A 16,830-nucleotide genomic window follows, 5' to 3' on the forward strand; every position below is an offset into this window, starting at 1 on the left:
AATGAAAGCATGCAAATGGCCAAATGCGGGTGCATGTCCCACCTTTTCTCTAAAGGTTCCCTCTCACGGCATTTGGGTTTCGGAGCAAGCAGCGGCGTGCATTGTGCCAGCTTAATTTCTCCCTTATCATGGCTTATGTTACTAATTAAACACAGCGCAGTCGCTTTCAGTTTCGCGGCCACGCTTGTTTAATGTTTTTTTGGTTGCTCTGCTGCCGACCCCACCCGCTGTCCATGTTAACAATGCTCCCTCCCCCCTCCCGTTCTCCACATTCCGTTTGTGTCTTGAGAGGTGGCAACCCTATCCCTATCCTATGATACCACGTGGGTGGTTCTGGGGCAAGAGAAGAGGGCCGCAGTGTGCTCCTGTTGTAGTTGCTAATACTTATCCCGCCAATCTCCCTCCAAATCATTCCCTCATACAAAGCAAGGCAGAGGAATGCGTGGACCGGGCTTCTATGGCCCGGTTAGCATCCAAACCGCGCAAGCTGCATACCTGGCAGAAGCTGAAAGGAGATTTCAAAGCTTGCAGGCGTCCTTTGAATACCGCTCCTCGTCCCCGACCCCCACCCGCTTCTTCACTTCAGAGGCTTCCCTGGGAACACGTGAGCCAGTGCTTTATAAGCATTTCTGGCTGCAGTCGTGGGCGCACGCACACAGTTCTGGCGTGATTCCGCAGCGCCAAACTGTTTGTTGGTGCTAGCTTGTTTCTCCGACAGGTCATATAAAGGTTTTATCAAGTGAATGGGTGGGTGGGAGAAGCGAGTCAGCAGATAATCAGGTGTTAGGGCCCATCCGTCAGCAGACTCAAACGGATCTCAGCCTCTAAGGATTCCAGAGTGCACTGCTTACATACGCATACACCCTATATCTGGGCGCACCGGCGGCCACTCTCTCTAAACTTCAGACCACACAAAACTGGGCAGCTAGACTCTTAATGGGTCCCCCAAAGTATCAATCGGTCAGGCCGGCTCTTAAGGCTTTGCATTGGCTGCCGGTCCAGGAGAGAGTAAAGTTCAAAAACCTATGTATTGTCCATAAATTCCTGTTTAAACTAGGACCCACTATTCTTCAAGGGATCATCCAGTCCTATAAGCCCAAAAGACCTCTTCGCTCTAAAATTAAGAATTTGGCCATCACCCCCACGGTCCACAAGGTTAGGAGTGGGGGGCGCCTGTTTTCAGTCAACGCCTCCAGACTGTTCACTGTTTAGAACCCAATCACCTCTCCTTCCGTAGATCCTTGAAAACATTTCTTTTTCCAAACTGAGTCACACCACTGCGTTTCGTGATTGTAAGCGCTGGGATGCCTCTGGGTAGCCATGCGCTATATAAATGCTCTTTACAATTACAAATACAATACATACACACACTGTACTCCATGCCTTCATTTTGAAGGCTGTGCTTTTACCTGGTCACACCGAAAGAATTCTGCTGGTTGTATGTCCATTTGTTGGTGGTGAAAGCTTTCGATATTTGAATTTGTCAACTGTGATTGTGTTATAAACCCCCTGGCAGTAGATGGAAACCTTAACCGAGGATGAGAATTATTAATATGGAGATAAAATATGTCATTTTGAGTAATTAAATTGAGTGCACTTGTGTGCATGTGTCCATCATTGTGTTTATGTGTTGTACAGCTCACAAATTCCTGGTGGCACACCACCCAGGATAATATCTTGCATAGCTAAACTTATAAGGTTCCAAAGGCGAGACCTATTGGCTATGCCAATGCTTGTTAATTATCTTCTGCTGCTCCAGCTGCCCTGCTACCATTTTTGTCCCTAGCATAGCTGGCTCTTTCACCCGATTGGTGCCCTAGGGAGGAGTGAGAGGTTAACAGGAATGTCTCGGGCAGGCAGGAGAAAGACTCAAATGAGAGAGCCTGGTGGGGAAGAAGAAAGCATTCGGGAATGCCTTGGGGGGAAAGGAGCACATAAAAAAGATTGACCTGGTCAAGGATGGCTAAAGGCCATATGGTGTACAGGTACAGCCATGGAAGGGGCCATAAGGCAGCCGAGCAGAGTTGGGCCCTCAAGCTTCTCTCTGTGGAGGAATTCCTTTTTCCACTTGCTAGAAAGGCTAGCAGGGGAACATTTATTTTTTTATCTTTTGATGTACATGGAGAAGATTTCCTCTAACTGTGTAGCAAAAAGTAGCACGCTTTCCCTTGACAATGTGTGAGGAGCAATTTTGGTAAAACCATCACAGTACATCCCCACTTAAGGCACTGCTAGGTGATACAAATAATGCAGAAACTGAAAATGGGGTAGTAAGTCAGTTTTCATGCTCAATAAATAGAACTACAGAGGGGACTCAGTGTTGCAATAGCAAGGGGTATTGCTGGTTTGTGATCCAGCAGCTATTAATTGAGCCGGGTCAGAGACCCGGACTGACCCCAGTGAAATATGCTGACTTTCCCTCTGCAATTTGCTTCAGTCAGCAGCACCCATACTTGTACAGTTTGGATTCAGAGCACTCGCCTGCGGGGGCTGAGGGAGACTATTATTTTAAGTTTTTACTTGGTCCAACACAAATGCCTCACTTTAAGGCCATTAGCACTCCTTTTGTTTGAATCTCATCCTACTTTTGAGCTAGCTGAAGCCTAAATCTTTGATACCAAAGCCACATATGAACCAAAGGCCACTCAGCGTGTCACTTTACAGATGCTTAAGAGCTAAACTATGCAATGTTTTCCAAGCACTATGCATAGCATGCATGTCTGATGTATCTGTCTATATGGATAATTACACTAATGACCATGTATAAAGCACTTGATAATAAGTATGCATCACTACCCAAAGGAATCACATTAGCAATAGTAGAATAACAAAACGGTAGGGTTCTAAATGTATGTCTTGCAGTTTGCATGCAGCCCCTTGAATACGGTTCATAACTCACTACGCTTACTGTGAGACATGGTAACACAATTGTAACTTTTGACCTGTGCATCACAAGCAGCAATCCACTCAGCTATCTACATAACATAAACATCTGTGTGCTGTTTGTTACATGCTGTGCTTTGAAGCATCGACAATAACCCTCTATGCAATTTTATGATGAGTTGAACCTGTGACTTGACTGCACACAGATCTCTCCAACAAGCGCATTAATCTTCAGAGCTAACATACATCAGCAGCAAGTGCCTTAACCCCTAAGGCAATGGTTCCCAAAAGTTTTAAATCCACAACCCACTTTTTAGAACAACAACATTTCGTGACCCTCCTACCTTTAATGGGCAAGAGTCGGGCGATTTTTGAATGTAACTAAATCATCGTCTGGCAGCGCATTGTCATTTACAGACTGCACACTTTCCATTGAAATAGCAGCTAACTACTTTGCACAGATGTCGTTTTACTTGTAAATCAAAATACATCTCAAACGGTAATGTGCGGGGACCGGGTTTCTGTAAATATTTATCATTTGTGCATCACCAAGTAAAGTGTCTTGATTTGTTTAGATCCTATTAAAATCTGTTTCCAGCACACATCAGAATTGCAAAAAAAAAATGAAATGAAGCCTGTCCATACACAGACTGTGCACACTAGCAAGATTGTCACATAATTCGCTTTTAAAACACACCTCGACCTTTGCAGTTAAAGTAAGAACCAATCCCATGTTAAAAGAATAAGTACAAATGTGTCAGAAGCCTTAGTTTGGCATTCGGCCTCCGTCTTTAAACGCAGAATTTAAAGGCATCTTAATTTATTGCTCAGACTTTCCCGACCTACCAAAAATCAGCTCAACGACCCAGAGTTTGGGAAATGCGGCTCTAACATATTTTATTATGCAATCTGTTTATAAAAAATTAAATAATCCAGAATGCATTTACTACCTCATTTGCACTTGTTTGCAATTTCATTGAGGGAAGAGTGTTCAGGAAATAAATGTATAAGAGGACTCTGCAGACTCTGCTCCTCAGGACTCCACCCCTCGCAAGTTTGCCCACTTTCTGCTACTACCCCTTGAGCCCTTATTTATGGGATCCTGGAACATTGTTTTTTTCCATTTCCACCACAGAGGAGATTTCTGTGAGTACAGCCTCCAGACCCTCACTGAATCTGAAGACTTTGTTGTCACTAGATGACAGAAGTGAAGCAACTACGATATTCATAAATAAATTAAAATGTGATAAGTGGCAGAGGTAATTGGTAAGGGAAGCAGGTAGACTTGAAGGGGTTATATAGGTATGCAAATTTTCAGGCAGTCGCGTCATCCAAAAGATCTTCATAAGAATCGTTAAAGACAATTTGTTCATTTATATCAATTCCCCTCGACTCAGAAGGGAATCGAGGTACCGACGGACAGAGTGGGCCTCATTGTCCTGAGCGAGTGCCAGGCGAGGTGAGGCCATCTCCTAGCCAATGTGCGGGAGCAGATGGATTTAAAACACAATGACTTCATCTCCTATCAATTCACCCACAAGAGACTGGTAGGTTAATGTCTCTGGCATGGTATGTACCTTGATCCTTACTATCACAGTTGCAGTAGTGTCTTATTAGGTCCTGAAGAAAGCCTTCCTAGGCTGAAACATGTCGACCGATTGATCCATCTATAAATGGTAATATATGCTTACATCCATTCACACTCTGCTTTTAATTTTGGCACCATGGTGACCGTCTCAATAAAGGTTTCTTAGGCACCATGCTAGTCAATTTTATTTCACCACTTTCCTTATAGCACATTTGCTTTCTACACTGCAACTTTCTTTCACTTCCCACAGCCCTTCAGACACTATTACCCAACTTTCCATCACTAGTGTACTACATACTAGTTGCTGTACTCACATTTCCTTCATAGTGAGACACCTAGTAGACACCAGGCTGGTGTTCCTTCAACCCAGATGATGAAGTTCCGCCAATGGGTGGGCTGATGGGTTCACGTCTGCTCTCTTCTCTCACTCTTACAGTCTGTACCTCTATGCTCCAAGTACACGTTAGACATCTGAGGCTACCACTGACCTTAGCACCCCTTATGTGTTTTTCATTAGTCCAATAGGGGTAGGGTGCTGTCAGGTCTTTAATCTCGCACCCCCTTCAGACCCCCTCCACTTTTTGTATTTTCCCACCCTTAGATAGTACACATTAAGAGTTTCACTCACGCAACTGGAGCCACTCCCAGCGCTTCTCCCATTTGTCTACCATTTCCGTTCTCTTCTCCATTATCTGGACAAGCTTTTCTTTAATCTGAAAGGTAAAGAAAGAGCAATAGTCAATTTTCACAGCCCCTCTTTATCTTGACATACACAAAGAGGTACATTTATTGGAAGAGTATTGAAAACATATTTTTCTCAAGAGTGCTAATCTTTGGTGCAGTGCTTGATGATATCACTTGTCTCTGCATGCATGTAAAGTGTAAATAGCAGCCTGACATTGAGAAGGCCCTTGCAGTTATCTAGCTTGGGCGCTGAGACCTAGTCTCCTCCATGGTGATACGAGGTTGAGAACCTGTTCTGTAACCTCGAGAGGTGCATAGCAAGTGCTGTCACGGTGTCCATGTCCTGGTTGTATCACATACAGTGGTTGTGACAGAACTAATAATGTGACCAGACCATTTTTGTTTGCAGAGAGACAGGGCCACTAGCTGCTCTCATTTAAACTTCTGCTGTTATGTGAAACCCAGAACCTTGCACCAACATCGTATGTGCATAGTGTGTGTGCATGTGCAGCCATTGTGTATCACATGTCTGGTTGTAGAACTTTGTGTGTTGTGTGAATTAGAGTGCGGTGCCAGTGGAATCCATTGTGGATGTCTCTGATTTAGCATGGCACAAGAGGAGGATGATGGCATCTTCCCTAGACACTGGAAGTTTGTTGGCTGCATTCCTTTGGCTGTAGGGTGAAGATCCAGACACCTCAGAGAGGGAGGGCGGAGACAGGGCTACCTCTAGAAATTCAATGAGGACCTTGTTAGCTAATGGCCGCTGAATAGTTCTATGTGATGACTGTCATTTGGTAGATGGTAGGGGTGAGGGTTGGTACTGTCAGTCTGTCAAAACCACTTTATTCGGGTAATAAACACCATAAAAGTACATCACATATTTCACAATAAACAATGCCATAAAAATATTTAAAATCCGAATTCTCATCTCATATGGGCAACTTAAAAAGTACATCATAGTATAAAATCGAATTTCATTAAATCATGTAAAAGTTCAGGCTACAGATACAGCATAGTTTTGCCAATATAATACAGTAATTGCAGCTAACCCAAGAGTCACTCATTAAGGGTTTTATATACTATAACTCTTTTCCCTGAGTCAAGCGGCTGCAACTAAAAAACTTGCAATCTATACTAATATAATAAAGAGAGAGCCAAAACCTTTGAGGCCGGTAATCTCAGGAACCACAGCACCAATCACAACACTCAATACAGCGTTGGAAAGGGCAGTTGCAGCAGAAGGACATAGGCTATGCAGACGCCCACCATATACATTTAAAAGGTAAGAGAACCGTGCCAGCAAAGTAGTCCCTTGTGGGGGTGTCTGCGTTGTGCTGTGGGCGTGTGCTGGGGGTGTGACAAACGCTGGGGACGTGTGGTACGTTCCGCCCTTCATGCCATGTCTCATATCGTGTGCTAATCCCACCCTGCTCACTTTAAATACCCCTGCACCCCATAATCATAACCCACCCTTACTCAAAATACCCCAACACCCTTAAACACTAACCCATCTTAACCCTATAAATATACCCTGTACCCCAAAACCCAAACCTATCCCTAAACCCTAAAAATACCCCTGTACCCCAAAACCCAAACCTAGCCCTGAACCCTAAAAATACCACTGTACCCCAAAACCACCCCTGAACCCTATAAATACCCCTGTACCTCAAAACCCAAACCTACCCCTGAACCCTAAAAATACCCCTGTACCCCAAAACCCAAACCTAGCCCTGAACCTTAAAAATACCACTGTACCCCAAAACCACCCCTGAACCCTAAAATACCCCTGTACCCCAAAACCCAAACCTAGCCCTGAACCCTTAAAATACCCCTGTACCCCAAAACCTAAACCTACCCCTGAACCCTAAAAATACAGCTGCACCCCAAACCTAGCCCTGAACCCTACAAATAACCCTGTACCCCAAAACCCAAACCTACCCCTGAACCCTAAAATACCCCTGTACCCCAAAACCCAAACCTAGCCCTGAACTCTAAAAATACCCCTGTACCCCATAACCCAAAACTATATCTGAACCCTTAAAATACCCAAACACCCCAAAACATATACCTCAGTACCCCAAAACATATGCCCCTATACCCATACTTACCTTATCCAAACATTAAAAAAAACATGCTTTTACCATTCATGCATTTACAACGAATTTCGTTGTAAATGTATGCGTGGTAAAAGCATATAAAATGTAATGCCATGCGTTATAATGGCATTGCGGAGTCATGGTACTTTTGTAATGAAAGTATGCGGAGTGATGGTATGCGGAAAGAAAGTTGCGGATTAATGGGTGTTTACCCACCCCCGGTAAGTACATTGGTAGCACGGCGGCCTACATCTCCAGCAACGTACTCATATTTTTTCACCACCCATTTGAAAAATGCACAGGTCTCTCTCATTGATGGCCAGCACCGACATACACTTTTAGACACACTTCCTGCCACAACTTCTAGAATTGCGAACTTTAGAGCTGGGGAGCTACATTCAAATCTCGGCATCAGCTCAACATCCTGTGATTCAGGCAAATCGCTTTGTCTCCCCGTGCCTACCACAAATGTATGTGTTCTTCTGTAATGTAAATTGTGCTCATACCATGTTGTCGAGTTTGCGCTATATAATATTGCAAGGAAAAATAAAGTAGGGAAACTCGAGTTCACACACTACTGAACGCGCACTTTTAAGTGCATCAGCAGTGCACTGTGAATCGGAGCGTTTCACAGGCCTGTCACAGGTAAGAAATGCTATCAAAACGAAATCCTACAAAACAATATACTACCGGCCGGCAGCAATTCATACCCAGACAACGTCGGGACGGGCTGCTAGTATAAAATATCTCCCTTGGGTCATTCAGCAACTGTAAATAAAGTAGAGCGGGTTTGACCTATATAAAACCTTTACCCCTTAAAATTGGTAATAAAAATCTCCTTCGAATGGCACTATAAAATGCATAGTATCTTGCGTTGAGAAATTATCACGTGCACGGACCTAAATCACATACCCTACTCCAGCCTTGGGAATTACTTAAGAGGGTATGGATTAAATTAAAACGAAACCTCGTTAAAAGCTGCCAATGATAGTGCTTCCTGACTATTTTCAGATATGGTTCAATCGTAGTTGTGGTTTTTAGCAAGAAATAGGCTTTAACTGTAGATTTTGTTAGCTCTTCTCACTCAGGCGCCCTCAGGTTCAAGAATTGTAATCTGACCCTTGTTACATCTTCTTTTCTTATTTGATCAGGAAAAATAAATAAATCTGGGCATCCTAATTCACTTAAAATATTCTTTACATAATATAACCATGGGATGCTATTAGCGTTCTGATGATTAAGGGTTAGTTCAGGATTAACCCATGTCTTTAACCAACAAATTACCGGGGCTAACCTCGACAGATCTGTCACATAACCAGTCCCAACCACTTGATGAATTCTAAACGTTGAGGTAGACTGAGGAACAGACAGCAGGGAGCGTACAAATGTGTTTTCAACTATCTGCACCCCCTCACCGATCTTGTAACCCCATAGAGCTGAGCCATACAAGGCGATAGCCACGCATTTGGACATATAGATATTAAGCATGGGTTAGATTGGTCTGGCCCCCAACCGTTATGCAAAGCCATGAAGGGCAGCAGTTGATCTCACCATCGTATTTTTTTTGACTAGCTGTTGGGGGCCCCATGTTCCCTTCTCATCAAATAAGACCCCGAAATAGGTAAAAGAGGAAACCCTGGTCAGCTCAACGCCTTCACAATAAAAATAATTTAATTTTTTGTTTTTTTGGCCTATGGACATTGTTTGAGATTTCGCTATGTTAACTACAAGATCCAATGATTTCATGTAGGCCCCAAATGAGTCCAATAGCCTCTGCAGGCCTAAGGCTCTACGGGCCAATAAGACGGCATCATCCGTGTAAAGGAGCACAGGAACCCCCCTGGTACTGAATTTTCTGTTGTTCAAGGTGAAGTCATTTTCAAGATAAGGACTGCCCTTTAGCCTATGTCTGATGGCTGCTTCAGGAAGGCTGATGAAAACCAGGTGCAGACATTTCACACTTTAATGAGCCTATGTTTTGGATACTCCTTCTTGAAGCCAGCCCTGCTTCTACCTGGTATGAGAGCCATCATTTTGCAGAGAGGCTGAGTCTGAAGAATATCACGAAAATAACATCTGTAGGAGAATTGACTCAAACTAGTTTTGAAGCCTTAGACATTGGATCCATATCCCCTGTTTGGAAATTCTGTATAACATTAGGAACTAGAAATACGCACTTTGGTCCAATCCAAATTATTTTTGACCAAGGAACGGAGTGCTGCTCAGATTACTTAACGAACGGTGGGTAACCGTGGCTGGTGTGTCCCACACAGCCTGTCTACCAGAAGTGAAAGCACATTACCTGAAGTCTACACTTTCCACTGGAGGAGTTGAGAGTCTGCCTAAAGTGCCTATACGCCATTCTGCCTGCTGGGAGCCTGAAGGACCATGTGTGGTTTGCAGGAGGAGAGATGGTACAGAAGGAAAAGCCCAGCCTGTTCCCGGTACATGGAGCTCCCACAGAAAGCTGACTATTCCAGAGGAGGAGGTCAGGAGTGACCAGTGCTGTGAGAGTCCTCCTGGTCTCTTCATGATTCCGCTGTGAGACACAGTACGACTGTTACAGAGCAATTACCACCATGTCGCCTGAGAGTCCACTGCGGCTCGTGCTGCACTGCTAATGAGACAAGGATTGAAGCTGCGTCGCCACCAAAGAGGCAAACCCTGATTGACCGGGAGGCTACAGCTGACAAAAGTCTGTTACTGCAGATGAGTTGGCTGAATCTGAAGCCTTGTCTTCAACCGACTGGGAAGGCGGTCACTGCAGAGGATGCAGGTTCCTGCGCTGAACTGCCTCACTTCCCATGAACGCCGTCTCGAACCAGCCGTCGCGACCTTAGGCGGAGTGGAACCATTGACGTGAGGGCAGGAACATGATCCACATACTCCATCCACACTGCTAAAGCGGCATTGATAACCGGCAGATACACACAGTGCTTACTTACCCTGCATCTGGGTCAAGAGACTAGAGTGTGCAGACGAGGCTGCCGCGCATGCTTGAGACTTTTGCTACAGGGGTAAAAGCCACTGCACAGATGTGCATTGGACCTTTGAGAGAAGTTGTTGCTATCTGCACCTCTCCCAGAGAAACACAGGCATAGATTCGCTCCGTTGAGAGGGGAGAGGACACCGACACCAACTGAGTGGGAGCGTAGTACCTGACTGTTAAATGCAACTGAGATTGCAACTCTGTATTCCGGATTTAGCATCAAATTGTGTAGAATTGAAGTCAGCTGTGAGATTATAAGTACTTACTTTTTAAATAAAAGATGAGCATTGGGCTGGTCATCACATATTGAGTCTGATTATTGACTGTTTCATTCTGAACTCGTGTCTCCTACATTACCTCCATGAGAAGCCTTGAACTGCTCACCCTCGCTACCCTGAGAGTCAAGTGGGGAAAGGGTGTTACTTGGCTCAGTTTTCAGAGTCATAGTATGATCTTAGCCACTGTGGATGGGGTCCAGTAGCATCTGTCTGCCGTGAGGCCACCAAATGGGGTCAGACAGACTGTAAAAGGAACCACAAATGCCCAACAAATTGGCTATTCTTTTTGACCAACCTTGGATAAATGAAAGGCCAAGCCAGCATTATCCAGCCAGAGATTTCATATAACTGTTGCAAACTGTTATACATTATCAGCGAATGCACACTTTCAATATGCACACTTTCTATACCACTGAGTTTTACATGCAAAAAGGGCATGTTTAGTGCACCAGACAATTGTTGAATTTCAGAATATGTTTGCATACAATCCTAGAATCCATTCTTAGTATGGGTTCCTCAAACAGGTTGGCAGGTTTCTATGATGCAGAAGTCATCTGAGGTCCCCTGCATGTGTTGCAGATGTTTTTCATGCTTATTGCACTATGGCATGTCATTTTGCCAGTTTCAGGCTGGAGACTGGATATGCTAATGCGCTGCAAATAGGATTTGGCATTAGTGCATCCAGACAATGGTTTGTGGAATCAGTGGGTATGCAGAAGTCCACGCATCCTGCTGCATGAAGATGCATTTCTCCGATTAACGCACACTGTACCAGAGAAACCGCCTTGAAAAGGTGGGCCCTTCTGTACTGAAACTTTTCACTAGACTGGGAACCATCACATGCCGCGTTAAGGCCTCTGTAAAAAACTGCCTTACGTCACCACAATAGTGGGCCACAAGAGGGTGCCAGAAGTATGTAACAAATTGCTGCAAAGATCAACTTGTTAATGGGGAGTGGAAGTGTACAAGTGGAAAAGCATTATATTGTCCAGGACCTCAAAAATCCACGCACTTGAACTAAGGTGAACTTGGTGCCCAACGGATGCCACTAGTTTGCTTGCTCCTTAAAGAAACATGGTGCACTGTGTGTGATTTAGGTGGTGGCCTATAATGGAGCTATAGTTCAGGTTAGCAGCCATGTATAAGCAGCATGATGTCCATGTACCCCAGTGGTGATCTAGACTAGGGACATGTCAGGGGATCCCTTTTGGCCAGGTTTAAGCCATTTGACCAGTTAGGTGCTAGACATCTGACATAGCTCTTGCACTGTGATGTCAATAGTTAGTGTTAGAAGGAATTACACATTTGCTATGGGTTGAAGAGGTTGCAGTGGCTAGGAAGGTGCTAAACAATAGCTTGTTTGTAGCCCCCAATACAAGCCTCACTTTGTACTTTAAATTTCAGATTATTTCTGGCATGCACATGAATGTATAGGTTGGTATTTACATAGCGCAAACCTAGCTAAGAGTAATGCTGTACGTGGATCCTTCAGCGGTCGAGAATTGGGAGGGTAGACAATTCAAGACCATGTACATAGCTGGGTTAGAGAGAGAGAGGGAAAAGAATTAGAGAGAGAGGGAAAAAAACATATTCAAGCAGGGAAGGAGTAAGATATTTTCATTATATTCTCCCTAAACACTGACTGAAGAGATGTGTTTTCAGATCTTCTCTAAATTGGGTCGATAAGTAAGGCTGATATATGGAGGATTTCTACATCGTGCATGCGTAAAGAGAGAAGACTTGCAGCCAGATTCATCAATGTCCAATTCTGCGATTTTTAAATTGCGAGTAAATGCGAATCGCAATTTAGAAATCTCAGAACGGCATTCATGATGTTTTGCGATGTAAAAATGCGATTCGCAAGCGATCGCAATCGCCGATTGCGAGAAGTCCGAATTCGGTAAATAATCGCAGAATCGGCCGAAACCCCAGTCGAAATAGCGATTTCGCAATTACCGATATCGCAAATTGCGATCTCGCTAACTGTGAGATCGCAAAAACGGGAAGTCGCATCCTGAGCACAGTGATGACATCACAACCAGGAAGTAGGCAGGTCCCACCCTCATTCAGCAGTGAGAGTCTGAAGCACAGGCAGCAGTACCGGAGCTCCCCTCCAGCATTCCAACAGGACCACAGCAGGAGACACCACAGTGGCAGCCATGGCAGAGGTAGCAGCAGGAGCTTCCACCAGTGGGAGGAAACGCAAAATAAAGTTTTCGGAGCAGGAGCTCGAACACCTAATTGAAGGAGTCTCCAGGGATCACAACCGCCTATTTGGCAAAGACTCCCGAAGGGTGCCAGAGGCGGACAAAAGACGCATATGGCTGCGCATCTGCGCCAAAGTCAATGCCGTGGGGGTGACCCAGCGCTCGGTGGACGAGCTGAAAAAGCGCTGGTATGACTTGAGAGGGCAGGCAAAAGAAAAGATTGCAGAGAGGCTGGGGGAGCAATTGGCGACAGGTGGAGGGGAGCCCACCGTCCCACCGTCCCACCGAACACCCCACTGGAGGACCAGGTGGAGGATACCATCGACCCACAGGCCTGCGTGGGTGTGACCCGGCTTGACTCCTCCAGACCCACCCAAGACACACCAGGTAAGTGCCAAGCGACTGCAACCCCCTGTCCCCTAACATTGTGCACGACTCCAGTGCATCCCATTACAAACCCCAAGCATGCAGCCAATGTACAGCTCCATAGCGCAATTGCATTGTGGGACATGTAGTCTGGCCACAATTACCAACCTGTACCATAGAGCCCCACATGTCCAGTGACAGTCAATCCTGCATGCAGACAGGGAATGGTAGACTGCATGCATATAGCAAGCCTAACTGTGTACGTAACATGCCACTAATCAACGTCCACTTTACATCACAGGTGGCGCTGATGTCCCCAGCACTGACAGTGAGGCCCTGGTGATAGAGGAGAACACGGAGGACACGGAGGGGGATACACACCATACTCCACAGCCCGGACCATCAGGGCAAGCTGCAACAACACCGGTCATCCCACCACCCGCCCCTGTGGCCGGTGCCACCCCGTGACACCAGGAGCTGCAGTCGTACCACGCAGCACACAGCCAGCAGTGCGGCCTGCAACACCAGCAGCAGGTCGCCAACAAATCCGCCGCCCTGCGGCTGTGAGGAGCCAGACGAGCGGTCTGGTCAGGGAGCCGCGGACCAATACATCCAGCGCTGGCAGGGGCAGTAGTGTTAGAGCAGGTGGGCTCTCCATTGAGCGCAGGATGCTGAGTGTTCACCAAACCCAGGCCCGACACCTAGCCGCCATCCAACTCCAACTGGATAAGACGGCACGTAACGTCGCACAAATTACTGCAGCTGTGGAGGCCAACACTCAGGCAATGTCCCGTCAGCGGAATGTCAATCGCCGCCGACACCGTCAACTGTTGACCCGCCTGTCGGCGTACACGGGGTCAAACCACATCATTGGTAACGCCACCTCACAGCTATCACGACGATCTCTGGCCATGCAGGTGCAAATGGTGCAGTGCTGCCAGGACGTAGCTACAGCCCTGGAGAACATATCAGTGGCCATGCAGGGCATGCAGGCCAGGGTGTGGGGAGTGGGTCCCCTAGAAATAGTTCATGCAGATTTCGTTGCGGCGCCTGTGTCCTTCTGCTGGATTCTCACCGCGTGCGTGACGCACATGTGCAGGTGGCCGATTGTCCCCTTCTGACTCACTGCCTGAGATGTCTACAGGCATCCTGCGCTTGGTAGCAATGTTGTGTAGGATAGCACACACGGCCACGATGCGGCAGCAGACCTCTGGATTGTATTTGATGGCCCCACCAGTCTTGTGCAGTATGCGGAATCTGCTCTTCAAAAGCCCAAATGTCCTTTCAATGCAATTTCTTGTGCGAATGTGTGCTGCATTGTAACGCCGTTGCTGTGGTGTTGCTGGGTTGAGGTATGGGGTGAGTAGGTACTCACGGAGAGCGTAGCCGCTGTCACCTGCATGATAGGAGCAGAGGGTGAGTGCCTGTGCAGCGCAGCGTCATTAGCATATTGTACTGTTGTGTGGCATGTGTACTTACCCAGTAGGTGTCCTTCACCAAAGTCTCCCCTGACCAGTCGTGTGTGGAGGCCACTGTGCCGGAATATGAAGGAGTCATGTGTGCTCCCCGGGTACTGTGCTACAATGTCTGTGATGATTGTCTTTGCATTGCATACCATCTGTATATTGAGGGAGTGGTAGGACTTGCGGTTCCGATACATGTATTCTGTTTGTGCAGGTGGGCAGATGTGGATGTGGGTACAGTCAATGCATCCTATGATGTGTGGAAATTGGGCTACATTGTAAAATTGCAGCTTGGTTACGTCCAAGTCCTGTTGGCTGATGGGAAATGAAATGTAGTGGTGTAGGCGGGTCAGCATGGCCTCCAGGAAACTCCTTAGGCAGTGGGACATGGTGGGCTGGGATATACCCCCTGCAACAGCGACTATTCCCTGGAAGCTTCCGGAGGCCAGTAGGTGCAGGCTGCACAATACCTGCACATGTGTGGGGACGGCGTGGGTCCTCCTTGTTGGGTGCTGCAGGAGGGGGTCTAGGTCCCGGATCAGCTTGATTATCATTGCCCCACTTAGGCGGTACTTTGCGTAAATCTGCTCCCTGGTTTGGCCCAGTAGGGTGACCCGCTGACGGAATATCCGCTCCTGGATGCGTTGTCTGTTCCATGCTGCTCGCTGCAGCCTTTGCCGCCTGACCACCATGTAGAGTCCTGGCATTGTGAGAGTCCTGAGGCTCCAGCTGCATGTCCTTAAGTGTGTTTGTTCAAGCCAGCAGCTGTGGGTACTTAGCAATACTTTTTTTAAGATGTTTTTTTTTCTTTCATGGTTACCACCTGGTTTGGGTTCTCCTTAATTTGCGCGTCGCAATTAGCGATTTGTTTTTTTTTCGCATTTTGCGAATTTTCATGAATTGTGATAGCGATTTTTTAGCGATTTCGCACTTTTATTCGCAGAAAACCTGCTTTCTCGCTATTACCGATTCGCTGATTGTGTTCTGCGAATTTCATAGCGATTTTGCATAAATGTTTAGCGAATTCGCTATTTTGTTTGTTGAATACCTTTTCTACAAATTGCGATCGTAATTGCTTTTTCGCAGCAATTGCGATCGCAATTTGGCTTCATGAATCTAGCTGTTGGTTTACAGTATTTTCGATTTTTTTTTGCAGTCATTGATTTCTAATCTGGTTGTGCCCTGATTTCTTGTGATATGGTGACCACATCACACTAGACATATTCAACGTTTCTCTTTGGTGGAGGGTGGATTGTACAGTTGATTTGTGCTTTGTATCTGCTGAACCAGGTTTTGAAGATGGTACTGTCTTAGAACGGCAGCCAGTGTAGGTTTAAAAAAATGCATTTCCTTAAGTACAAAAGTGTTCACAATGCTCCATTTTGTACCTGGTTTTTCAAATCTAGGTTTCATGGGATATAGATGCATAACACAGTGTCGCTCGCCACTGCATTGTAATGGTTCAAGAAATGTTTTGTTTTACTTACAAGTTTTTTTTTTTCACAATACATTTTATTTATTTTTAAAGGTACAAAATGGGTGGGGCCCAACAAGTACATTATATATAAAGCAAAAGACATAGTGTACCTGATTTTATCGTTACATAACAACTTGTCCTGTAGAACACCAGGCTGGATAATTAACAAACTACACCGAACCCTGCTGATTATTCGTAATTGCGTATTTTTAAAGGCATGTCTTTTAGCTATCAATTTTGTCTGTCTATGGTGAGTTAATTTGACCCATGTATTATGAAAGGTCTGAATGTTGCCGGGAGGGTGGGGTCTAGGTCGATGCCCCGATATGTCTCCCAGCTGGACCATATTTTCCTCTGCTTCTGTGGGCATCCGGTGCTTGAAAGACTACGATTTCGGCACCCATGCACCTATCCATTGCCTTTTTCCAACCCCCTAAGCTCGGTGGGAGGTCGCTTTCCATTTCTGAGCTATGTCCCTTTTAGCTAGAGTTAGGCCCAAAAACAGGAGGTGCTGCTTATAACGGGTTCCTCCAATCTCCTCTGTGCTATGGAAGAGCAGCATTCTGGTGTCAAGTTGGATGGTCCAGGCCAGCACCCGGCCCAGGCAGGACGTCAAAACAGCTGTAACACTACACAACTCCACACCGAGTGGAGAAAAGAGCCCTCTTCATTTGTACATCGAAGGCATTAGGGGGACTGGATAGCTCCCATCCTCCATCGCTGGGATCGAGTGAAATATACCCGGTGAAGGTACTTAAATTGTATGAGGCAGTATCGTGAGGAATGTCGGGGGATG

At 46.0% G+C, this 16,830-nt stretch overlaps 1 protein-coding gene across 1 annotated transcript in view; it reads right to left on the bottom strand.

Annotated features, from left to right (window-relative positions):
• Positions 1–16,830, bottom strand: part of SPTB (spectrin beta, erythrocytic) — a 280,750-nt gene that overhangs the window by 24,188 nt on the left and 239,732 nt on the right. The window contains exon 29 of the mRNA XM_086937103.1: positions 5,100–5,184. Within this exon, the coding sequence (XP_086793229.1) occupies positions 5,100–5,184 (85 nt within the window). The remainder of the gene's footprint in view (positions 1–5,099; positions 5,185–16,830) is intronic.

The sequence above is a fragment of the Lissotriton vulgaris genome, chromosome 9, assembly GCF_964263255.1.
Source record: "Lissotriton vulgaris chromosome 9, aLisVul1.2, whole genome shotgun sequence".
Classification (NCBI taxonomy): domain Eukaryota; kingdom Metazoa; phylum Chordata; class Amphibia; order Caudata; family Salamandridae; genus Lissotriton; species Lissotriton vulgaris.